Raw genomic sequence first — 26213 nt, forward strand, 5'->3', positions numbered from 1 at the left:
GCCGCCCAAGGCGCCCGAAATCACCTCTGCGGAAGGGGACAGAGGAAACGGCTGCGTTTCAAGAGGGTGAAAGGGCCAGAAAGGACGCGCTCCCTCTGCCCGTCCTCGGCATCGCTCGTCGATCGCTGGAAACAATCGCAGAGACACCGTACAGAACGGGAGGAACAGTAAGCACACAACTCCACCATCTTTCCTCCAACAAAAAACCTTACTCTTGCCCTTAAAAAAGCCTCCTGCAGCACTTCCAACCCACGAGACAGGAGCGAGAAGCGGCAGCCTGACGCCCTGCACCCCCACGAAGCTGCGTTCTGATGGACGTACTTAGAGAAGAGACCCAGAGCTTTCCAATGAGACAGGTATTTATTTAGTTCAAGCGCTAAGGATTTTTTTTTTTTCGTCGTCGTCGTTGTTGTTTCATATTATCAAACAGAGCTGAGGTACCAGTGACATTCCAACATGAAGAAAAGGAACCTTTTTCCCCTTATACAATTTCTTCAACTACTTGTATCAAGACAAAAAGTGAGTAATGGAATAGCTGCATCATGTACTGTACAACGATCAAGCCAGAGCGGGGAGGAGAAAAGAAACAGAGCAGAAACCTTCACTGTTTACAAAATCATCGTTAAAAAAAGCCTGTTCCCGTGGTTCTACTGGCCACGTCGATGGAGCAAAATGAAATGAAAGCCTAAAACCCGACAGACGGATGGCGCGAGGAATTATGGTGCAGAAAGGAAAAAAAAAAACCAAAAAGAATGAAATTAAGACTGTGTTGCTCCTGTGCTCCCTTTGAATTGTCTTTTCTCTGGAAAACTGGGATTAGGACGGGATCGAGCCCTGTAGTCACGTTAAGCACTGACTATCGGCAAGGCCATCGGTCGCAGGTCTGTCCTGAGCAGACCTCGGGGGGTAAGTGCCAAACACCTGGGGACCCCTCCTTGTTCCCACAGCCGCCGGGCTGCGCCGAACGCCGAGCTCGCGGGCATGCTCCTCCCTACACCTTTCTTTTGGAGCGAGTTGTAACGGGCCCACAGGACAAACGCGCTCCCGGACGCGCAGCCGCTCGCCGCGAGCAGCTTCTGTTAAAAGCAGCCGAGCTGCCGGTCCGTCGTAACCCGCCCGTGACAAGCCAGCTCCTGGCAAATCCAGCGCTTAAAGCTTCTAACTATGGGAAACGCAGGGGTTTGGTTCTATCGGAAGCAAAAATGTGCTTGTGGAAAACAGCCAAATGATGACCAACGTAAGTTGCCTGAAGAACCAAAGGGAAAAAATGAAAAAAAAAAAACCCAAACCAAAACGAAAAAGCAGCAGGATGAACCAGTTTTGCACAGTTAAGAATGGTACAACACAGGAAAAGTAGCCAGGTTTCCTTCCCCCCAAGAGTTTCTTTTAAATAAAGAATGATCCTTTGTCACATATCATCGATGTTTATTTCAAGACATGCCACGTCAAAAAAACTCGCCTTTAATATTGCATTATAAAAGCACTTTACATCTCATTCTGCCTTTAAGTTATTGTGGTGCAGAGCTGCTATAAACCCAGGGCAGGGCAGGAGCCTAGCATTCCTGTCAGGAATGACCAATTCCAAATCTTTTACGCCCGTTTCCTGGGGGAAGTGGTGGTGAGGACGATGCCCTTTCTCTCCCCCGCTTGGTTTAGATGGCAGAGGGGCAGAAGAGAACAAAGGAGGAGCCTGAATATTTGCTTGCAATTGTTCGTTTAAGTAGCAATCGCAACACAGACTCAAGAATTCCTTCCTGCACTGTAACTCGGCCGTATTTGCCCAGCAAACAATGTATTTACAATTGTGTTTATTAACTTACACAGCAACTTCACAATGACTAGTAAAGATTAAAAGGGTGCACTTCTAGTGTGTTCGATTCCGTGTTTCTCGGGTAGCTACGTCTCGCAACATCAGCAAAGCTCGAAACAGATTCCTCAGCAAAACGAAACAAAAAATAATTACTGAAAAGAGTAAAAAATTAAGCAAAGAAATAAATACCAAAGAAAAATGGTTAATTGTAAGCCTAGTTAAATAGAAAACTAAATTACTCGTTATTTAACCGAACTATACAGCTCTAGTGAACCAAACTAAACCAGCTTGGAAGACTGAACATAAAAAAATGCTAAAAAATAAAGGCATAAATCTGCATGATCGTCAGTTGGTTCCCATCCTATTAAACTCCCTTCCTTTCCGTCTAAGACCTCTCTACTAGATTTCTGCGTAATCCAAGTAAACACCCCTTTCCCGGTCGACCTACGGCCACGCTATGGAAAAGCGGGAGCCGTCCCCCCTTCCGCCGCCCCCTCTCTCCCAGCCGGGAACTGGCCTGTGAACACAGCGTCTCCGCTGGGTAATCCAGCTGCTCTTTCCTCTTTCTGCCAAATTTAAAAGGTTTCAATCCGCTTCGGCAGGTTTTAGTGCCGGTCCTGAATTCACTTAATATTTCCCCTAAAAAAACAACGAAAAAAAAAAAAAGAAGCAAAAAGCTTTCTCCTCCAAACAGCTGAAACGGTACGTTCCCAGCTCTCGGGCAGTAATAATTGACTTCATCGGTGTTCTACATAAAAGGAAAACAAAAAAAAAACGCTCTTAAAACTCATCTTGCACTCGAAACGTATTTCTCCTGTTTCCTGCAAGTGTTTTGCTAATGCACATCCACCCTTTCCTCCCCCCCGCCTCCTCCCGCAGCCACTCATCCCGCTCCCACAGACGCTCCGTACTCCTCAGTATGCTTTCTTGGAAATGTGTTCAACGTTGCCTCTGCAAGAACTAAAAAATCCAGTAGCCTTTCGTGGTGTCGAAACCCCCCCCCCCAGCTAAGGCTGCGTTTCCAAAAACGTTTGGGGGTTTGAAAACCAGTCAGACTATCTCTGCTCAAACGATTTAAGAGCTTGGTTTTAGGGTTTGTTTTTTTTTTTTTATTACTGTAAGGATAAGCATTTAAACCTCGGCATACGCCACCTCCGCTTGCGTTTCTGACTGCTGTCTAGTCGTCTCCGGTTTGTTAGAGAAATCAAATGGGGAAGATTGGCAAGCATTCTTCTGCACGTACATCTCGTCTAAGTCCAATTCAAAACTTACTCAGTTTCCATCATTTCAAAGTGCAATATCATAACATATTAAAAAAGGAACAGATATTAAGAAATTGTACCTATTTTTTTTTTTTTTAAAGTTATAACTAGAATACGCTGGAATATTTTGGCTTTTTTTTTTTTTCTTATAAATAATGAAGACACTGACATTTTCTTTGTGTGTGTGTGTGTGTGCTTGTGAAGCTAATAGATCATCTCCACGAGACAGCCAGCGATGATGAACTGCAATACGTTATTACTGAAAGGGGAAGGTTCAAGCCAATATTCACACTGCAGTCAATGAAGAGTAAAGGGAGGGAAAGCAGTGATGTTCTGGAGAAAGGTAGAAGCCACGTGGTATTAGCAGGAACAGCCTCCTTCACTGACAGGCTGCTCTTGAGGCTTTTCCAGTTTTATGTCAATCACTGGAAGAAATCAGTTAAGGCAAACAGATAGCCAACGCGGTCTCCCTGCCAAGCAGAGGGAGGGCAGGATTTTGACTGGCATTTTCGGTTCGGTACTTCCCAGCAAAATACTTGAAAAGGCTTTTCAAAAGCTCTTGAAAAGACCAGTTTCGAACCAAAGTCAAGAGAGAGGTTTCTCAGCAGCCCCTCTCGCCCTGACACTGGCACGTTCTGAAGTACGCAGCAGAAGACGTCAGGCCCCGAATGTCTGGCTCTAACCTGAGTCTGCTTCTCCCCAGTGATCTCTTCTTGTTCCCAAGCGATTGCTATGGTAATTGAAGATCTATACGCCGAAGGGTCTAATCACCCTTAGCAGAGGGAACCAGTAACAGCTCCGAAAGCCCCGGTTTCAAATCAAGGCTAGATTCAGTCTTCCAGCACTGCGAGCAGCACCTCCAGCCGCTGGGCACCCAGGAGGGGGTCAACCCGCTGCCTCAAAGACCGGCTAAGCCCTGGAGAGAGCAGGAGCCTGGAGGAACCCACGCAAGACAGCTCCTTTCCTTCTCAAACGCTACACTTCCCAGCCAACTGGCAAGCACTTACCACCCCGCTGCCCGCGCTCAGCTTCGGGGCCGGCAGGAGAGCCTGTGTGGGTTTAAGAAGGGGTGTGAATACAGCCGGCAGCATCCGCCCTGCTAAGAGAACCCCCCAGCAGCACGTTCCAGCGAGGCCGCTCCTCCTCACGCCGCGCGCATCGCTAGCCCCCGAGGAGTTACACCACCCACAGCTCGCAGACGCGCTGCTCCGTACGTGCCGCCCTGAACTCTCCCGTCAATCCTTCCTCTAGTTAAACCGCTCGGCTCGCCCCACTGCCAGCCGACAAACCCCCTGCCATCTCCCTGAACTCACCCCTCGCAACGACAGCTAACATCCACCGAGAACGTAAGGAGGGCTCGCTGCTCCGAGTCCCTTCGCGGCACTGCAATTCCCAGCTGGTGCAGTTACAACGCTGACGTAGCCTTTCACAGGAGGAGCTTTGAACACTAATCCCCCCCAAAAAACCCGACTCACGGCAGTTCGGCACAAGTCTCAAGCGTTTTTCTCGTCAGTTAACAGAGAGGCGCATAGGGCACACAGCTGGTACTTCCCGCTTATTTCTTCAGGGGGTGGAAGTTGATTTTTACAGAGGTTCGGAGAAAATAACAAGGGAAACAAAAGACCAATAATTCATCTCAAATATTTGGTCCGTTTGTTTCGCCAATCTAAACCTCAATACACATTCCCAGAGTCAGAGATGCTCGAAATGAGCCTTGCCAGCTTCATCGCTGAGCACGAGCAGTTCAAGATCCTTGAACCCTCAATGTTGGGCAAAAAAGCCTATGGAAAATCCCCCACCATGAATCCCAGCGCAGCTGTCCGGGAGACAATCGTATTTAATTTCTGCTATCTGCAGTCTGCAGGAAGTCAAATTCCAAGTGTCCTTATTGCACTCCCGGTTAGAGACGGGTGATCAAACTCCCTGATAAGGGAAACGGCAGGCCCATCAGCCACTGCCTCTGCGTTCTACCACCGTCCTCTCATTAATAAAGATTGGTGCTCATTAACCTTTTGCTGACCTGCATAATGAAATATTTTTGATCGATCAAGTCCGTAAGCTTGTGCCTTAGCAGTTGCAATCCACAGCTTCCCAAATCCTCCTTTCCCCTATGCGGTAAGATGCTCTACAGATGTAGTTTCAGCACCAGGCTTGTCCTCTCCCACAGCTCCTGCCGCATCCTTCCTCCAAAGCACCATTTCTCCTCCGTGTACCGGCTGCCAGCTATGCGATCCCTGCTGCAAAGAAAACTGACAACCCTGAAAAAGTTTCTCTTCTCAAAAAAGCTCACCCACTTCTAGCATCTCACCAACTCTTTCCATCAGGACCCAACGCAACCCCTCGTTGCTCTCACCTGGAAGTACCCACCGCGATTTCCCCTGCTCGTTCACCTCCCGTCCAGCGCTTTCGCTGCAGGAGGAGAGGCAGGCAGCCCTCTCTCCACCTTCTGCCTTACCTTTCCTCTCTAATCCGAGCGAGCAGAAGCAGGTAGTCAGGTGAGATTGTAAGAAGTGGCTCGGTTATCACAGAACTTCTTTCACCTCCAGAGCTATGCTAGGCAACCACAACCACTCCTACGGTTTTATAGAATCACAGAATTGCTAAGGTTGGAAAGGACCTCTGAGATCATCGAGTCCAACCGTTAACATAACTGCCAGGCCCACCACTAACCCTGTCCCTAAGCACCACAGCCACACGTGTTTTGAACACTTCCAGGGACTGTGATTGCACCATTTCCCTGGGCAGCCTGGGCCAGGGCCTGACCACTCTCGCTGTGAAGAACTTTTTCCCAATACCCAACCCAAACCTGCCCTGGCGCAGCTTGAGGCCGTTCCCTCTCGTCCCATCGCTTGTTCCTGGGGAGCAGAGACCGACCCCCCCGGCTCCAGCCTCCTTTCAGGCAGTTGCAGAGAGCGATGAGGGCTCCCCTCAGCCTCCTCTTCTCCAGGCTGAGCCCCCCCAGCTCCCCCAGCCGCTCCTCCCCAGCCTTGGGCTCCAGCCCCTGCCCCAGCTTTTCTTACAACCCACCCACAAAAGCACCTACGTGGGCTTAGCTGCCCTCCCCAAACACCCACCTGGCCAGGTAAGAAATTCAGGCTTAGCCACACTGCTTGTTATGCAGAAAGCTTTATCCCTTTTCCATCCCTCAGGCCGTCTCCTTTCCCTTGCCCCAGGCTGATGCCTTCAGCTGAGTCTTCTCCTCCCTCGCACCACACAGATGCCTGCCCAGAGCCGCCTGGGGCCAAGCACTGCAACAGCCTGCCCTGGGAGGTTACGGGAGCTCCGTCCTCGGAGATTTCTGAAGTTTCCCTGAACAGAACCCTGAGAAACTGGCCTGATTTTGGAGTTAGCCCTGCTTTGAGCAGAAAGCTTGGAGAAGGGACCTACAGAGGTCCCTTCCAACCTAGCTTATTTTAGGATTCTGCAAGTCAGACCTGAGCATTTGCTCCGCAAAAGCCACCGAGATTTTTTTCAGGCCTCTTTGCAGCTCTTTTCTCCCACTTCATAGCCTCCCCCTCCCTCCCCACATCCACCCTGCTCAAACACCCAGCCAAGAAACGTTCTGGATCTGTTTGCACCCTTCTGCACCTTCCCTTTGTCCTCCCTTCAGCTTCCATTCGGTTGTCCTCACTTTTATACTACCTCATAGCCCTAAGCGTCCCTACTTCCCCTCCTTTACAGTAGAGGCCTCCACCCTTAACACCCCTAGTCCCAGCTCTCTAGTCCCACCAAGCCTTCTTCCTCAGTACTTCAAGCTCGAAGGTTGCCCCCATTCCCCCTCTCGGGCCTCTTTTTGGGATGACCGGGGGCTGCAGGAGAGAGATCGCTCCCTCCTTCTTCACCCTTGTTATTCAGGGTCTGCATTTTCCTCGTCCACGGTAACGCCTGGCAGCGCTTTGCCACCACTGAATCGCAGCACAGACGCATAAAGGATACTGTCTTCTCTACTTTTGTCTTGTGTGCTTTCCATTCCAGGCAAGGCAGCTGCCACGCGTCGGAAAAGCTGCAAAAAACACACAGGGAACAGATCAAAACAATCGTACTTTAAGGAGTGCGCACCCCGGTTGATACAGTTCAAACAATGATTCAATGCATCCTTCAGTACTATTTACACTGCTTACACCAAAAAGCCTGACACCAAATATAACCTTTATTCTTAGGAAATGGCAAACCACAGTTTTGTTGTTACTGAAGAGCAAATGTTACTGGCTACAAGCAGCAAATCTTCTACCACCTTCTCTGCAAACACGGTCTGTTTGGAATCCAGCATTTGCACCTCGCCTCTGTCCCAGCCCACTGACCCCAACAACTTCCCCGCGTCAGGTGGGAACTCGACCTTCACACCTCCACGGAGCGTTAGTTACGCAGGGGCACGGGCACGCCGGTGGAGTCACACACAACAGCCAGAAGTCTGTCACCAACATTGGCCAGGCTGGCGCGTACAGAGGAGCGTCAGAAAAGGCGGTGTACGTAATGACATCCCCTAAGCGCCTTCTTCCAGGCTCCACGTACCTGTGGCTCGGGCTCCCTACGGCCCCAGACAAAGGATCTTTCTTTCAGGCATTTGCCCAACCCTTTTCTGAGCACCCTCAACTTTTGGTATCCGCTCCATCGTTACCCTATGTCCAGCCCACACACAGGGTACAAAACACAGAACAGGAACGTGTGTCGAGTGCACCTGCAATCCCAAAGCAGTTCTTCTACCTCTCACTTAGACGCTGTCTCCAGTTTCCCAGCAGGGTCTTAGCTTCAAACTCTCTTTGTGGTTTTATTCAACTGGAAGGAGGCCGAGACGTAAGACTGACCGGGCCCAATTCCCTCTCCCACATTTCCTACCTTTGCCCCCAAGGCGCAGATTTGCGGTTCCCACTGCGTGGCATTTCCCCAAACCCTCTGGGCGAGGAGCCTCCAGATTTGCCCACTATTAACGCAGGAGAATTCCCCGGAATTTCCTGAGCCCGCAACAGTCTTCTGCTGCAGAGGAACAGCACAGTGAAGGACTGTCCTTCACCTGAGCCCGATTTCTCCGAGAAGCTGCCGTGTTCAACTGGTAGGAACCACACAAGGGTCAGCAGTAGCGTTCTCTTTTTTGGGTGCCTCGGCGAGTGTGCATGCAGGAGGAGGGAAGGACAGGACAAATCTGACGGACGGATCAGCCGCCTTTGCTGTTCCTCAGGGTTATCAAATCATTACCTAATTGTTTCTTGCCTTTGGAGAACAGCCCTAGTAGAGTTCTGGTCCCATGCTGATGCGCTCAGCACACCCCCAGATACAAAAGCATCTGACACACCGGTCATGTTTTTACATTATAACTGCATTAATGTTTTTACACCATTACAGACATTCTTACTGCTATGTCTCTTGCCTGCACATTATCAAGCACCCAGGACACCAGATGTTTCCAAGGCTCAGCACCTCCGTCCATCTGTCTGTTAAAATCACCCCGCTGCAGGCCCGACAGCAGCTCGGGACTCCCAAAACGCCTGGTGCAAGTCTGACGTCAGCCGTAACGCGTTAAATCGACGTTATCGCACGTTATTCTCAGTCCTCTCCTCAAATGACACAAAGCTAAACCACTTATTCCCAGTGACCCACTTCCCACAGAAAACTGAACCAAGCCACTGGCAGTCTGCTTATATTATGAACGTAGGTACCTGAACAGCTCTGCAGATCGGTGCCCAAGCGCTTTTGCAAATTTGGCCCTGAATGTCCAAACGATGCTGGGCAGACGTTAAGACAACCCTGTCAGCTGGACAAGTACGGCCCAAGGTAATCAGGAACAAGCCCCCAGGTTTGTCAGGGGCGGCCGTGACCGCTGCAGGGCAGGAGCACAAGCACGCTACGCTCCTTGGTGTCTGACCTTTGCTGTCACCGCTGTCTGTTGCTGACTGAAGAGACTACGACGTGAGGAGAGGACAAAACTGACAGGTAGAAGGCAGCAAAGCTGCTTTCCTTCACCATTCCCATCATCTCCCTCATATACCCACTCTAGAAACCGTCTCCAGCATCCTCACCCCTTTTTCACCAACACCACTGTGTGGCCATACACCGAGACCTGGACGATGAGACGAGGATATAGGCCTGGGAAGCCAGTGCTTGATGTATTTCACTGATTTTAGCTAACAATTTCAAAGCAAAAAAGCTTACTATCCCCATCTAAGTTTCTATTAACCTCTGCCATTAACCTGAGCCTCCCAGCCTCACTGAAATGAACTTTTCAGGCAAATTCTCCTACGTCAAGAATGGAGTAACAAAGATCATGTCAAAATTCCAGATCCTGAACTGTACTAGCCACCGACACTGAACAGAGGGCAGGAATGCACGACCACCCGAAAGTATAAAGGCAGGAGAGCCTTCCTGGTCAGAATTAAGATAATTTTGACACAGGGGAAAAGCTAGGCATCGATCTAATTGTAATCCTAGTACAAAAAAAACGTCCTACCAATTGAGCTCACCGCTTCTTGTTACTGTATCTGCTTGCCTCATCTCACCACCACTCTTCACTCTTAATTCTGCTTGGAAAAGCAACGTGACTATCATTTTCCAAGCATTTTTAAACGAGTCAGACATGAGCACTTTGGCTTATAAGAATGCAATGGGGGAGAAGAAAGAAGCTGCAGCCTTTCAGAGCAATCTCCCATCACATCCTCGTGGTCAGCATTATTTTTCCTTGCCGTTCCAATCAGATAAGAGGACAGCACTGCCAACCTTCTTAGCTTTATTACTTCTCAAAGGGCTTTTCATTCACTCAGTATAGCACTAGACTATTCATTATAAGTTTTTTGCATCCTTGGGACCATCAAGAAGTAATTGAGATTCAATCTCATCTTCCTCTGGAAGCCTTAAAAGTTTTAGTACCATATTTGAATCCACAAGCACTTTGCAGTCTCGATGCTTTCTTTGCCTTTAACAGCCTTCAATAAACTTCCCGACTCGATCACATTTGGGTACAGAAGGTTCTGACTCTCCTTCTTTACTGGGCTTTGTCCCTAAAATTACTTCTTCTCTCAAAACGTTCAATAGTCAGTGAGCTTTCACGGGCTGACTGACGGATCTCAACTTCAATTTTAGGATGGAAAACAGCTTTGTGACTTCGGGGCAAAAAAAGAAAAAGGCTTACTGGACAGCCACCAGACTGCATTGCGAAATATTCAAATACCATCTACGGCTGTGCTTTCCGAAGCGTACCGGTACGTTGCCAACGCATAAATAGATGCTATGGTAAACTCTGCTCCTCTCTGGCACATCGCTTCGTCGCTACTTCTGTCCCTGTTAGCTCCGCAGGGGGAGATGTGTTAGACCTCTCGCCCCTCGAACACACACGCTCCTGCTGATACGCAAGTGATACATCAGAGGTAAAGAACGGAGCAAACGAGCTCACCTACCCTTCCACTACACTGCTTTTTTGGCTCATATTCCTCAGAATAATAATTTTGACCTGGTTCTTGATGCGGAAGGTTTGAGGGGGGGGAGGAAAACCCCTCTCCCATCAGTTTTAAGGACGGATATGCAACAGAGGTTGGCGCAATCCTACCAGATCGTGCCTGAATTAGGATGCTCACTTGACGTCTTTGATAAGAGAGAAGGAAATGCATCATTTCATACAGCTCCTTGCTGATGTCATGCGCTTTGAGATCCTAGGTGGAAACAGCATTTAAAAAAAAAAAATAATTGTTTTAAACTATGGCATTGCTATTTATTTCCCCCTTGTACGATACGTAGAAAGTGAGGGATGCAGTTTATAGAGGGGAGGGGTGGGGAGTCTTAAAAAAAACCTCAGCTGATAGGAACCAGCTGGAATTACTGCATTTAAACCAAGCTGCTGACAGAAAGGCGAAGTGTTTAAAATACAGTAATCCTTTCTTTACTTCAAGACCAGGAATAAAATGATGCCTTTAGCGGTATTTCTCCCCTAAATTATTTGACTAAAAAAAGGCATTGGGCAACTAAGAAAACCAACTTACTTTCTTATTAACCTTCTGCTTATCAGCCACAGCATATGTGAACAAATCCAATTAGGGAAACTTCACGACGGCTAGAAAGCAGCCTTCTACGCAGGGACCGCACTGCTTCGCAGTGCCTTCAGGACCCGCGCCAGCAGTCCCATCTCACCAAAAAAGGTCGCAGGCAGTTGCACACATATATATGCATATGGAATATAGGGTGTATACACACACATATATGTATATATATTTGTGCATATGCGTGTGTGTATAAAAATACATGTATTGGTGAGCATTCAGGACTTTTTTTGCCAAGGCAGGAGTTAAATGCAGCCGTCTGGGAGACTGAGAGCCACACAAAGTCTCTTTCAGCATTCAATCCTGCAATCTCCTTCCTGATTAAACTCTGGGAAAAAAAAAAAACCCAAACCCTCATCTCTCGCCATTAATTTCAACTCATTTGCCAAACTGCGCCTTTCCTACTACTCCAGCCAATAAATCCCCAACAGATCAGCGTCACAAACGACTGTTTTGTGACATAAGACAGTTTTCACTGTAACACTCCTGCAGCAATATGGAAAGGACAGGAGGATCACTGTCCAGATGGAAAAGCCAGGCGAGAAACCTGTTCCCCAATGCAAAGCAAACAAAAATGTTTCCCTAATTCTCATTCTCCGAGGAGAGCAGTGCAACTCAAAGAGTAATTCTTGCCCATCAGATAGACAAAAATCAAGACGGGAGAAAGAGCCAAGCTGCTAGATGCGGCCAGCTCTGTGAAAACAGGGTTACTCAAGGGGCCACGGTCCTTTAGCTACTGCCGTGAGAAAGCTTTTCTGCCAAATACCATATTCAGCCTGTGGCTCTTTGAGAGCAAACGTGGAGCATGCCAGGTGCCGCTGGAAGGAGGTCTTCAGGGCTCTCCCTCCCCTCTCTGTCTACAAGACAGCAAAATGAACCCTGACATATTCTGGGTGTGAATAGACTAACAATAAGATTCCCTGAAATACAGACTGCCGAGATAGAGCATGAATCTCAAAGTCTTTTAAAGCTTATTCAGGGCTGACAAATAAAATGAATCAGAGACTACGATTCTCTGCATCAACTGAAGCAAGTTATCTACTTCTCTCCTCAGTCTTAAGGCTCCCCGGCAATCAGTCTTTGCTGAAACTTGCAGGATCCAAAAGCCAATTTTTTTCCCCCTCTATTGCATCACTTTAACCCCAGAACGATACTATCACCGTTTTTACTCCATAATATCATCCACTCATTTTTCCTTCAACACCCCCTCCCCAAAGCCAGAAGGAACAGTAAGCCTATAGGGCCCTGGTGACTGGAGAGAGATCTACCTTAACAGGTACAACAGTACACAGCGGCTGTACGTTACTATCTAGTTTGACAGCGTGCAACTAGCAGAGATGAGGCCTGCCCCAGCAGCTCATCAGATCAGTCCTCGGGGAAAAGAAATGCCAGAGAAGTCATAAAACAAAAGCCTGCCGTGTCCAGGTTTCAGCCAGCACATACACAGGCTGCAAATCCTCTTACTTCTCGGCAGTGACCACCCGGAGACCCACTTCTGAGCCTCTAAACGAAGCCACAGGTTACTCACTTCCACCTCGGTCCCCACGACTGTGTTAGCTGAGGTGTCGTCTTCTGAGCTGTCCCCTTTCATGCCCCAGGAGAATGGCAAAAAAAGCCTGCCAGCAGTATGTTCCCCTCTATTTCTGCGTTGGTGGAAGATGCTGGCATTGAAATACGTGCTGTTTGAAGTACGGTCACACTTCTGGAGTCACACTATAAAGCCAGGCACTCTGGATTTGTAGGATAGCTACAGTGAGCACAGAGCTGAAGACAGTGCCCTTTCCTCTTATCAGTGCTGCCTTCCAGCAGAAAAGGATGAACGAGAAGCTAAAAGTAGCACACAAGGTCAAGAGTACCCTGGCTTCCCACTGATGGCGAGCAAACAAGCGACAGGGCCGAGGAAGTGAAAAAGTCTTAGCCATTACTGTCCCCAAGCAGGACAAGAAATTAAGCTTCTTCCGCATCCTGAATGGGGCAAACACTGCTTCTGAAACCTTGGGGACAGCACCCCTTGGAGAACCCTAGTGCTTGGGCCCATACAAACAGCGCTAAGATTCACCACCTGTGAGAAGACATCGTTCTTCAACGTCTGACTGAGACTGGAATGAGGTTAGCGTACTGGCTAGCGCCCCACGGCATCGCCCGAGCTGCCTGAACGGCTGCCTCTGCTCCGGGGAACCCTGCCTGGCAGTCAGGCCTGGTTGCAAGTCACGTCTCCAGGACCTGCCTGCACACGAGTGACACTGGCATTCGCATCTCTGACCTGAAAGAGAGGACGGAAAGAAAGCAGGGAAGCTAGGGTGGGCCGTACAGGAGGCATCAGTAAAAACAAGGCTCGCTCTGGAACTGGTAACATCAAAATGTCTACATCTGATGCCGCACACAACCCAAAACCTTAATGTGAAAGGGATGGCAATGCAAAGAAGCCAACAACGGAGGACTAAGGGTTCAACTTCATCCCAAGTCTCCTTCTGCATCAACTTGTGCCGTTCCCTACTTTTAATCCAGGGCACAGGATTTAGATCCAGGAGACAGATTTTGTGCTGGGAAGAGAGGACAGGGGAAACAACAGCGTTTTGTCAGCTTTTCTGAACTGCCCAAGGCTGCCAAGTGAAGCACTGACGGCCTGAGAAGTTTTAATACTGGGAGGCGAGAGTTTTGCATCCAAGAAAAATTAAAAAAACGAACAAACAAAACAGTTCATATTCCCTAATCTACAAATTTCAGTCACAAGCCGCATCAAAGCTGCACGGTAATTGCTAAATCTGAAGCTATACCCTAGTGGACCAGCGACTCGTCACTAGTCTAAGATTCACCTTTACATTAATATTTAATATCCGGCACTAGGTGATCTTAATTTTTATATAAATGTGTTTCGTTATATGCAGTCAAAATATGGACTTTGTATCTAAAATAATTTGACACTTGAATTAAAAAATCCTGTACGAAAATTAACTCGGACAGTAATTGTTCTGCAGAATCAGACTACATTATGGATAGAAGTTATCAGTTACGGGAAGGTCAAATTTGCATTCAGCTTATTAAAGAAACATTTTATACAGGTTCTGGGAAGGGTATCCTTTCTGCACTTGTACCCATATGCTTTCCCATTTCATTGGGGAAGAATTCATTGGCAAGTTAGTAAAATAAATTCATACCATTCAATAGAGAAGCTGCAAAGAGAACAGAGAACTAGATAACTAGTGGTATCGGAAGTCTCATCCTTTGAGAATTGTTTCAACAATTATTTATTAAACTAATAAAAACTGAGAGTTTCAAATATTCTGCAGTACAGAATAGCTTTCAAGTTCCTGAAAATCCCAATCCACGCTTGCAACACAAGGATCAAAACTCAGAAGAAAAAGCTGTTTTTAGTTCTTTCTGAATAACCACTCGTGGTTTTTGTTTTGATATTTTACACAGAGAATGAAGTCACTTAAAATCTGTCCTCTTGTCCAATTCTGACAAGACCTCACACTACATGAAGTACCCCCTCGGATTATGATGCAGGGATATGGAACAGCCCCAAGTTTTTTAGATATTACTTTTTATTGATGTTAGTGAAGAACAAAAATTATGTCTCGGGATACCAAACCTTCCACTTAATAGAGAGGGAACTAGCCCCCAGGTTCCCGCCACTGCTTTTTTTTTGCTGGAGCTGAATTACTAAATCTATTTTCTCACAGCAGCAGTCTTACAGCATGTAACCTGGCAATTAAAATCAGAGGCGTAATTTGTCTAGACCTCCGTTATACAACGAAGAATTTTCTCTAGAGAGTGTGCAAGTGAGGCTGCAGCTACAGAAATGGCTTTATGCTCTGACGATCTCATTAGTAGGATCCCTGAACGGCTTCAGCATAAAATACAAAAAGGCAAAGTTTGTTCCTTCATAATGTATTAAATGGAGCTACCATCCTGCATGACGAAGGTTGTGGTAGCTTTACAAAGCACGTGTTTTATTAAACGACAGTATCTTACGCCAAAACGGACTGCAGGCATACCATCCAAGAGCTTCCTCCTTACGTCTCCAATCATCCGGGCTCCAACCGGCCCCAAAAGCCACAAGCTACCTTACAGGCTTGGACGTGGACTCCTGGAAACCCATCAGCTGCACAGCAACTCCCTCAAGGAAAGAGGGAGTACAGAGCTTCATCATCATCATCATCATTCCTCTCAGCGAGGCGACTGCTCTCAAGTGCACACGCCCCAGTCTAAGTAAACATTAAGGATTCCAGCACAGAATCCAAGCCTTAATTACAAGCCAGGCTCTGCGTTGTGGCAGGATAATTGGTGGACCCTGGAACCGAACACTTTTATGCTTGCTAATGCACTGAAAAGCAGTGCTAAGTTAACACATCTAATTATTCCATTATATAGGGAATAATTTTGCTACTAATATACAAAGTCAAGGGACATTTTAATAACAGACCCTTTAGTCCTGTCTATAGCATACAAAGTAATTTATAACCCTGTTTTAGCAACTCCTGGTACAATTCTCCATACAAACTATATGTATAAAAATATACACGTGGTGTATGTGCGTGCACGCATTTGCTCTATGGAGACACCCAAGAATGAATGTCTTCTGCATCTTCCGCATCTTGCGCTACCGCTTCTCCTCCTCCCATAAGACCAGCTGCCAAACGCTTTAGCAGTCGTGACTCCCCGTGAGAAATCGCTAGATCAATGAAAAAGCGGCATCCCGTTATGCACTGAGTCAGTAGGGACACACCGCTCGAGCTCTCTCTTCACGATCTGCGAGTAAGCATATTTGCTTACATAACTAATAAGCTCAAACAAAATTTCTTTCGTGTAAACACCAGATCAGTTCTGCAGTGCACTGCTTTCACCAGTTCACTGTTTGCCAAGTGATTTATCTTCATTAACACAAGTGCTAAAACTTCATCTAGCAGGTCAGAATTTAAAGAGCCGCAGCTCATCTTGCAACATAAAACCTAATTTCATTGCAGTTGCATCAGCTCAAAAGACATTTCACTGCTTTCCCTGATTCAAAAGCAACTCATCATCTACCAGAAATAAATAGCTTGGGCTGTCCAAGACCATTTGCTCGTGCTTTCAGTGTCTTCCAACAGAGTGGGAACACCAGTTTACGCTGTCTCACTGTACAGTGGAAGCACTTTAAGCCATCACGTTCCTCCTTGACTGGTCTGCCCACATTCTTTCACTGAATCGATATCAGAAACAGTCCTCAGACCTGTGTTTCCCCAACATTTTGCCTCATGCCTTAATCCCTTCAATCTAAACACCAAATCTGGATTATCAAGAATCCAGGAAGGTACGATTCCGTACCCACAAAGCTTCTTCAATAATTCCCCTTTTCTAAGGGGAAAGAAGTTCCAAGTCATTTGGGAAGGAAGGGAAGGAAAGAAAGAGAGAAAGGGGTAAAAAAGGGTGTAAGAGGGCAGAGGAAATGGAATGAGGACTCCACAAAACACAACTTCCACCTTTCCTCTTCACCTGCCCTTTCTCTCACACAATATTCATCTTTGCTCCTGTCTCACTCCTAGCTTTTCTAGAGTTTTCCACGCTCTCATTTGGGAAGAAAAAAAAAGAAAACTACTATTATAGAATCGTTTAGGTTGGAAAAGACCTTTAAGATTTGCTGCAAGGTCAGGGATCCTTCTGAACCTCAGCCAACAATTCAACTCTGAGATGTTGCTTGCTGCGTACGGACCACAAACGTCCCTCTGACACCCTTTGCAAAGGCTTCCCAGCGTCCAGCGAAGTCCCGTTTCCACAACGGGGCACTAACCCAGGTAGTCTCAGGGTTGATTGTAGCCACCACGTTACTCACCTGTTTTACATTGTATCCTGCTTTTGCGCTAGTTTCGATGAACATTACATTCAGCTCTTTGGCTTTTCTTTCTCCTTCCTCAATGGACACTTGTCTGGGGAAGATAACACAGAATTAGGAGGGAAATAAAAAAAAAAAAAACCAAACCCCAAACACTTTGAAAATTAAGATTTTCCTCTTCAACCCAAGGAGGTGACTGCTTCATGATAGTTCCAAAAGCATGTAGTGTTTTTTTTCCCTGCATACAGACGCCACATACTGAGCACAGCTGCAGACAAGTATCACCATTTCATCGTATCAGATGGACTTTCACGGCACACCCGGCTCCCAAAGCAGGACTCAGCTTTCCAGTGGAACAGCTCAGCGGGCCAGCTAGACTCCCCCAGATCCCTGTCTGGGAAGCTATGCATTCATGGCCGAACAATTAGCCATCAACAGATTTTAATATCCAATAACAATTGTCAACTTGCAGTACCAAACTATTTTAACAAAGGACCAAGTGTAACCACCTCGTATCAAGTGGATTTTGTCCTGTTTTCCCCTGCTGGGTGTCCCACCCGTTACACAGTCTCCTACAGCAAAAACTGGGGGAAACTTTGGTTCAAGAGCTGCCAAACAAAAATCATGAGGTATATGAGGGGCATATGTGTGCACAAACAGCTCTGAATAGGACATTATAAATCTGAAGTAAGGGCCACAAGCGAAGCTATTCTGAGGAAATGGGGATTTCAGTCAAATCCAGAGAACTTCCCTCTCATGCTTTTTTTTTTTAACCTTTGTGACTTGTTACTCATTTGGGTTAAGAATACCATAAACCCAGAATAAGCAGAGTACACAATGCAGCGAAAGCTGAAGATGCACAACTTGTAATAAAAATATTTAAGTTTGCCAACTTACGAAAACCCCAAAGACTTAAAAGGAAAGATTACTTGCACCTGTCATTTATATCTGAGCACATCTATTAAGCATGAATATTTCTAACGACTTTAGCTTATTCATTCACTGATGGAGGCTGTAGTTAACGCTCCGTTCTCTCCTGACATCCGAACAAGCTGGTGACAGTTTCTCAATTCATTCACAGCGTTGTGCTGGAAACTTGTGCTTAACCAAATGAAAGAGGTTTTAAAATGGAGATTTCTCCAGTCACAGCCATCTCCAGCATAAAACAAGCTTGAGCATTTTGGGAAAGAAAAAACAGAAAAGATACAAGTGTTCTTTTTAAAATAGGTGTCTAGGAGAAAAGAGCAGCAGATTTAAGAAAAACATTTGAAAGATGAGTTATCCCTCCATACCTCTTATCTGCTAGATCTGTTTTATTTCCCACCAGCATAATGATGACGTCACTGCCCCGTTCCGTTCTGACATCATCAATCCATTTTGTTGTTTGCTGGAACGAATTTACATCTAACAGAGAACAGTGGAGAGGATTATCACTGCAGGTATTCTTCACAGATCACCAGTAAATACATCTGTAAGTCTCAAATCAAAGCTTCATATTCGCTGGCATTGGCATAATAGGGTGAGACGAAGAACCAGCAAGTGAAACCCTAAGTCTCCCACGCTGAAGTATATGAAAACTTTGGCATTAACTTAAAACGGCCTAGTACTTCATGACAGGTGAACTCAAAGCCAGGGAGTGAACTGAGTTGATCTATAATTTGGTTTTGACAGCGTCTAAAATGAGAAGCCTTATCACTGTGTTTTAGACTAGTTCTTTTTTTTTTTTTTTTAGTTCAAGATAAAATATTTTATACAGAGACCGGGGATTAAGGTGATATTGCATTCTACACTGCTCATGACTTGTGCATCTACAGCAAGAGGCTCCTACAGTTTCATCGCTTCTCAAAAGTACTTAATACCCGCTACGCATTTTGTACAGCTTCATCACTTTTTACTTGCTAGGTTGGGGATTTTCTCTAGGAAATATCAGGGTTACAGAAGATACTAGCAACTCCTGTACCATCGTTGAACACCGAGTTCAAAATAGTTTCCAAATCATTTGCATAGAACCAGAAATACGAATTTAGCCTAGCCACAGACACTTTTTCTTAATGATACATCCTCAAAAGCTGCGAGATACAAATTTTAGGAAGCTATCCCGATCTAACGAGACAGCATGTTGTTTGAAAAGTTGCATCCCGTAAGGAAAAACGAGTTGTAGAGAAGCTGCCATGGAGCTCAGCACTTGCCAGTTAGCTACACAAAGAGCATCTGAGTTGCCAAAGCAGTCTGCAGCACTTAAAAAAGGGGGAGGCTCTGCAGCAGTTCTTGACAAGTATTGATTTTTTTTAATGGCTTCTACTGCATAGTAATATATCGTATGCTAGGCAGTCAAGACTTGATCGCTTGCCAGCGTCTTAATTCTTCTCTTTACTACTTGGTAATATTGAATTTGCTAGGTCAGTAAAAAAATTTCGGAGTTCACAGCTAACCTGTAATTTTAGCTCAAACGAAGTGCTATTTTTAACAATTAAAGCTTTTACAGGTAAAGCCCGTATTCCTGCTGTAATCTTCTAGTATTTATAAATCAAAGGATGAGCACTTTTGCATGTGTATAGAATTAGGCCATCGCTCACAGGCAATTCTGGTTTAGAACTGAAAGTGTCTGAAGGTTTAGTTCTCCTAAAACAAAATTTCTGGTTTTTGGAAATACCTAAAGCTAGTAAGTTAGGGGTCTCTGGACTGAGGGGAGGGACAGAAGAAGAAGGGTTGAAAAAGCACTGATATTTTAGTTGACAAAAATGTACATACCTTAGTAAGAAATGAAAGAGCAATTGTTAAAGGATAAGGGCTCAGTGGTGAGTTTTACGTATTGCAAAATGTGCAAGTGACTGATTCAAATGAAAATGTGATGTTAATGCATTTCCCCCCCAGCCCATGCCCAGATTTTTTTCGGGGGGGGGGGAGGGCAAATGGAGTGAAGCAAGCTACAGCTATCAGTGCAAAGTCTCTAATTTAAGAATTCAAATATCTATGAACATGATTCAGGTGTTTGAGACCAAAAGTCATAGGTGATATTACGATCAAAAAGCAGATGAAAGAGGGTAAAGTGCAACAAGACCAGCCAGGACTCAAGGCTTCAGGAGAATGCAATAGGAAAGGGTTACAAAATGATGTCGTTTGTAAGACAGTTTATACATTACGACAGCAGCAATCGGGTGGCTAGCTTAAGACTGGACTACAATAAAAGAAAACATTTTCTTTTTCATGCCAGAATGAAGAACAAGCAGATGACTGTGATAGGACATGCAAAGCTAGGCTAAAGGATGAAAGGGGCAGAGTATTAGAAATGCAGAATTCCCCCCACTCACTTGTGATATCATAAACAACAACTGCAACAGTGGAGTCACGAATGTAGCTAGGAATCAAGCTCCTGAACCGTTCTTGACCTGCTGTGTCCCATAATTGCAACCGTACCTAACAAAATCAGTCAAACAAGCAAGAAAAATAAGAAAAAGGTCAAACCCAGTGCAATATACCTACTTGTGATATCGTAAACTACTACAGCAGCAGCAGAGTCACGGATGTAACTGGGAATGAGGCTACGGAAACGTTCCTGACCCGCAGTATCCCACAGCTGCAACCTGATCTGTGGGTGGGAGAAAATTAAAAAAGCCAAACTGCCACTAAAAATAAAAGAGTAAATAAATTTCACTTTTTGAAAAAAGCTAAATAAAAATTATAAACTCATGCAGGAGATGACTGGGGACTGGGAGCAGCAGCATACTGTCTCCTTTACAGCAATCTCTCCCAAGCGTTAGTAGTAGCCAAACTGGTATATGGGCACCTATCTTGGCTTTGCCTTTTAAAAAAATGTTTCCCTTCCAAAAGGGGAGAAATAGAATTGCTCAGGTTTCAAACTGAGAGGACCAGTTCACTTGCAGTTCTGCCTACACAAGATGTTCATGCTCTGCTGCTGTCCTTCCTCAGGACTCGCACATACAACCTCCAGCAGCCTGGAGGGTGGTTGCTGGTGGAAGAATCAGACCACACGCACCATACTTCTAAAGGAAGAGTCTTCAGCTGCTGTCAAAGCCCTGGAAAAGCTACTAATGTGAATTTTTCGAGGAGGATAAAATGCTATATTTAAGCCTTAGCCACACTGCGAAGTAACATGCGCGCAGATGAGGTTGAATGTCTCTTACCATCAAGGTTCTGAAAGAAAAGGCAAGATATACTAAAAGCAACACGTATGGCAAGATGCGCAAGGGCCTGTTTTGCTATGGGAAGGACATCTCATCACTCGAGCACTTTCGATGCAATCACATTTATTGTGGGTTTATACAATACCATAAGCTTATGCAGCACTGCACAATTTGCTTCTGCAAATAGCTCAATGGCTGACTTTCTTAATTAAGAATCTGAGCTCATTTTACACCACAGGCTTGCTTCCACAGAGGAGTGATTTCATTTCAGGAACTAGAACTGCACCAGGCTAAGAAACGAGTATCATTTGTGGATTACTATTGAAGGTAACCTTCTTTTTAAATGAGTAATGTTAAGAATAGAGCTAGCTATTAACTGGCAACATTTGGCAATTTATATTTTATCTTTCTGTCCTGTGACATCAAAAACGGAAGGGGTTAAGCATGGTCCCCTTCTCCAAATTCCCACCATTATGCATCTCTCAAACCATCCGTATCATCTCTTTCTTCAAAGAGGATGACACTACAGCACCTTCTGCTGCTTGTAAAATGGCACTCATGAGCCCTCCACAGATGAACCACATGGTGATTTCCCATTTCCCCAAACAGAGAAGGGAGCCGTCTCCACAGCACTTGTCAGTCTGGAAGCAGCTGGCAGAGGAAGGCTCAGTCTGTACTTCCAAGTGATCTCAGAACTGTGGGCTGCACAATTACAGCAGATGCTGATCCTCATGCCTACTGTACATAGAGAAGCGCAACAAAAACGTTACTCACTGTTCGATCCTCCAAATACATGGTTTTCGATAAGAAGTCAATGCCAATTGTTGCCTGTAAAAAAATGAGAAAACCAATACCTCTTAAATAAAACGTCGGAACAACTGTAGTGATTTTCAGGGGAGCGAGCATTATTGCCACATCAGAATCAGCACCTGTAGTGCATCTGCGAGAAAAATATGCTGGCTTTCTTACCTTCGAGATATAGCTCTACCTATAAGTAAGATTCAATAAGCAGTTTCCTTAATATCCATAACCAGAACAACATCTTAAAGTACAAAAGGTTGTTAACTTCAGTTTATGCATATTGACAGTTTAACCCATACAGTCATACAGGTATCAGCAAGGATTTTTATGCATACAACCTATGTTAGTGTCCATCAGCTGAGCCAGGATATCTGGGCACACTGTATTCTTCCTGACTGCCAAGTACCTTCATGTATCTTAACTTTAAGCCTTTTTCCTGAAGGCTAAGGTGGACATCTTCACACCTGCTGCAACACAAGAGCGCACGCACACGGCCCCCAACAATTCCTAAAGCTCAGTTAATACTAAAGCTCACTGCAGCATAACTGCATCCAAATTTCTAGACGCTAGTGGGAGCTTCGCGTAGAACATCCTTAGATGTGTTGAAGAGAAAGAGCAAAGCGCTCCTAAGCGCTGCCAAGAGCTGCTTCTGAAATACAAGATTTTCACCCCGTTTTTCAAGGCCGCAGTGAGGGTGAACGCAAGCTCTATGAGTTCGTTTGCAGCAGGGGTGCAACCGAGCTGACCTGTTGGAGCTGGAAGGCTGCCCTGGCTCCGCTCAGCAACATCAATAGAGCCTGGAAGATGTTCCAAACAAATTGGATTTAAAAAAAGAAAAAAATAAAACCCAACAGATAAGAGGGAAGTCTCTCAGCTAGGGCAAAGAGGCTCGATACAACCTCCTCCCACACTGAAGCACGTATTTCTAACGGAGGGTCTATTTTACTATATGCACCACAATGTTAGACTATTATGCCCTCACTATATATCCCCATAATTAATTCCTTGTATTCTGCCAGATATTTTACGTGGTAGGAATAAAGAAGAGAGCCAGCCAGCCTGCTTGTGAGCAATACATGAAAACCAGCTGCAAATGAATAAAAAAAAAAAAGCAGAACTGAACAATCCAAACTGAATTTCCATTTGCAACTAAACATAACACTTCAGAAACCAAACTTTCCTGGCTGGATCAGGACAGCGGTTTGGAGTATCAGAGATGCATACAGGAAAAATAAATACTGGTGGATTCCAAGACAGCTACCCAGTGATTTTCACCGGTCATCGAGAACTGCGACATTACCAGTTCAGAGAGATGATACTGAAACTGTGAGGCGGATACGAGAAGCCTCAAAAGGCTAATGCAACAACACGCTCCCCTTCTGCTTTTGTTTTGTATTGTTTTGGTAAAGAGTATTGCTCAAAAGATTGCCTCAAAGATGCTTCTATTTTTCCCTTGTGTCTATTGGATTTTGCTTTACAGAAGAAAAGCTACAAAACCCCTAAGATCTTACACTGTATAGACCAGTCAGGATCCAGGCTGACAAACTGCTGGAGACTCAGATTTTCTCTGCTCTCAGTAGGAGCTGGAACATCAGCTGCAAAGCCCGAAACCTGCCTCAGCCTGTACTTGATGCCATCCCTCCCACGCAGCCGCACGGCAGCAAGAGCTCTGAAGCTCGCTCCCTGCCGTAAGAAATCGCTGAGTGCCTGCTGGAAATGCAAGCGCCATGCAGAAATGCATGGGGTTAGTGAGATTCCTGCACTCGAACACTCTCGGCATGGGAAACGCAACAGAAAGGTCAAGCACAAAACTTACTTCAGATCTGGGCGATGACAGTATTTGTGCTAATCACGTTGAGAAGAACATATGGCAGGTCTGATACTTTCAAGCTGTGAAATGGCTCTTGACCTAAGCCCCCACAAGCTTTAAGAATTACACGGAATAACTCACAGCCCAGTGTATTTGTCCACCTGTACTGTTCTGACCACATCACGACGATACAGAGAAGCAGCAGATGTCAAGGAGAGGATTCGGGCACGCTAGATCCCAGGCTTTTACTAAAATAGGTAACATACAAAGAGGCATTTTGTCACAATTCTGACAGAAGGAGCAAAAAAGCTTGGTGCATCTTTACAGACCTATTGTAAAGAAGAGCTGTGCAATGTATGAGCAGAGAAGTCTGCTTACTGATGGGGACGTGAAACTAAGCTAATTACCGTAACGAAGGTGGAGGCAGGTTTAACCCGCTTGGGAAATGCTGTGCATTGCATGGTACAAGCAGGAACTAGGCGCGCTCTGAACATGATGCGAGGTACTCTAAGTGCTAATTGCAAGTTTAAAGAAGAGAAGCAGAACAACAAAAGCTCGAGAGGGCCACACTACGGATGGGGCCGCGTACAAGAACGCTTTTTAATCCACCCGTCCTTACAACGCTACTGTCTAATAAGGACCTGTTGTTACCCCATGTTATAGACTATCCTTGCTGACACAGAATTACCCAAGACTATGGAAGGAAGCCTGAGGCCAAGCAAGAACCTGCATTATCTTTCAAGTCACAGGCCGGCGTTTCAACTCGACGCTGTCCTCCCTCTCCCCTCCTCCAAGAGGCTGAAGCTAAAGGGAAGCGTGGCCCGTAATTCTCCTCTTGCGTAACACGCACAGAATCATCACGTTTGCCAACGTTGGTCTTTCATTATACGTGACATGAGGTAGCACAGAAGAAGGAAAATCTTTCCCAGCATGTCCATGGAGAGGAGTCGCTCCTGGTAAAAGGTACAGCACCAATGGCACGATTTTATTTCAGGTGTTTGGGTTGCCTTGACACAGTACAGCAAGTTCCCGTTTGATTCACAAATGCCGCTTTCATGAACGCAACTTATTAATAAGCTACGGGGGCAACAGCTGAATTCCTCTTATCTAGCAGCAAGCAAAAGAAAACTAATGCACAGCACAGATTTTATTAAACAGCAGCTTGCTATTTTTACCAACCGAACACAAAAAACCATGTTCAAATGATAGGCTGTGGCAGCTTTCAGAAAACATGCATTCAAAATCTATCAGAAACGTCCAGAACGAGCAAATCACCCATCAACTAACCTACAGCTACAGTTAACCACGTACCCACTTTGATATGCATTATCATTCAAGTAGTTGGCTTTGAGAGGTCTCTATACAATCCTGGGCATCGAGAGATTTATATTCTGGTTTGACACTAACATGTGCTGTGATTTTGGCCAAATTACTGGAGCTTTTATGACTCATTCTTTCTTCCAGCTGTAGCAAAATAGGACGTATCACCCTACCTCAGTCATGACTTCAGTAAAGTAGAGGTCTTTGGATGAATGACACTAGATCAAGTACATTAACACCCAAGCCAGGCATGCATCGGTGATAGCTAAATTGAAGCTATCTTGTAAGCCATTACGATTTCTTACTGTTTTAAGTCCCACTCATTCATTTTGCAATCATTTAGTATATTCTGTCAGACCAGCTTCCCATGGAGACAACTATATTATCATAAAGCACAGAGGGTCAAACCTCTTCAAGAAAGAAGTAGGACGCAAGCTCCGTAGAGAAAAGGAGCAGACCTGAAAGAAAAATACTGTGGGAAAAAAACAGATTAAATAAAAGAACTGCATTCACATGTCCATGTAATTACAGTGGGTAGAATTTGAAAGGATGTTTGCTCCCTTGGGAGCAGTGATGTGTACTCTAGGCCTCCTACACCACAGAAGCTTTGCTTCTCCCGTAGTTAAGTGAGAACTTACATCTCATTCTACCCAACTTGCCTAGCAGCAGCAATGAGGAATTACTGAAGAGGCAGGAAGGAAATCATTAAGGGGTAAAGAGATTTAACGAGATACTTGGAATGACACTAAGCAACAGAAGAGTCACAGCATTTTTCTTATTTTTTTTTCCCCCATTACCTCCTCCTCCCACCCCCCTAAAAAACCCTTCACATTCATCAGGGAACAGATTTTTCTCAGCTTAGTGTATTCAGAACGTCACCAACTGTAACCAAGTCATGAAACATGTTCTGCTTGGAGAAGACGCTTTATGAAACTGAAGTACTTTTATAGCTTGCCACCTTTTTGAGCTCATCCTAACTTCTGGGAGTGGGCAACAATGATTGCTCTCCTAGAATTTAGGAAAGTTAGCTTGCGTCAGCTTGAACCGATTTGTCACCAAACGTGAAGTAGTGAGGGGGCTGCAGGACCGATTGGAATAAAAGACAACCCCTGCTTCAGCCCTGGCCTTGCCAACCCCAATATTGTTTAAATAAGTAAGCATAAATAAGCAGTCACAGGATGGGGACGTGCACAGCAACCAGTTTTGTGGTCTTTGTTCCAGCAGGCAGC

General features: G+C 45.5%; 1 protein-coding gene across 2 annotated transcripts in view; it reads right to left on the bottom strand.

Moving 5' to 3' along the window:
- Positions 1-341: 341 nt before the first annotated feature.
- Positions 342-26213, bottom strand: part of RAB6A (RAB6A, member RAS oncogene family) — a 64751-nt gene continuing 38879 nt past the window's right edge. The window contains exons 3-8 of one of the 2 annotated variants that reach the window (XM_087756099.1): positions 21828-21881; positions 20220-20325; positions 18201-18312; positions 16909-17002; positions 7009-7075; positions 342-3497 (exon numbers count right to left, since the gene is read on the bottom strand). In XM_087756099.1, the coding sequence (XP_087612225.1) occupies positions 3433-3497; positions 7009-7075; positions 16909-17002; positions 18201-18312; positions 20220-20325; positions 21828-21881 (498 nt within the window). In that variant the 3' untranslated portion in view covers positions 342-3432. Of the gene's footprint in view, positions 3498-7008; positions 7076-16908; positions 17003-18200; positions 18313-20219; positions 20326-20391; positions 20498-21827; positions 21882-26213 lie in introns of both variants that reach the window. The other variant, XM_087756100.1, reaches the window with a different exon arrangement.

This window comes from Nipponia nippon, unplaced genomic scaffold (assembly GCF_047370975.1).
Source record: "Nipponia nippon isolate SJK-2023a ecotype South Korea unplaced genomic scaffold, ASM4737097v1 scaffold_2, whole genome shotgun sequence".
In the NCBI taxonomy this organism is placed as follows: Eukaryota; Metazoa; Chordata; class Aves; order Pelecaniformes; family Threskiornithidae; genus Nipponia; species Nipponia nippon.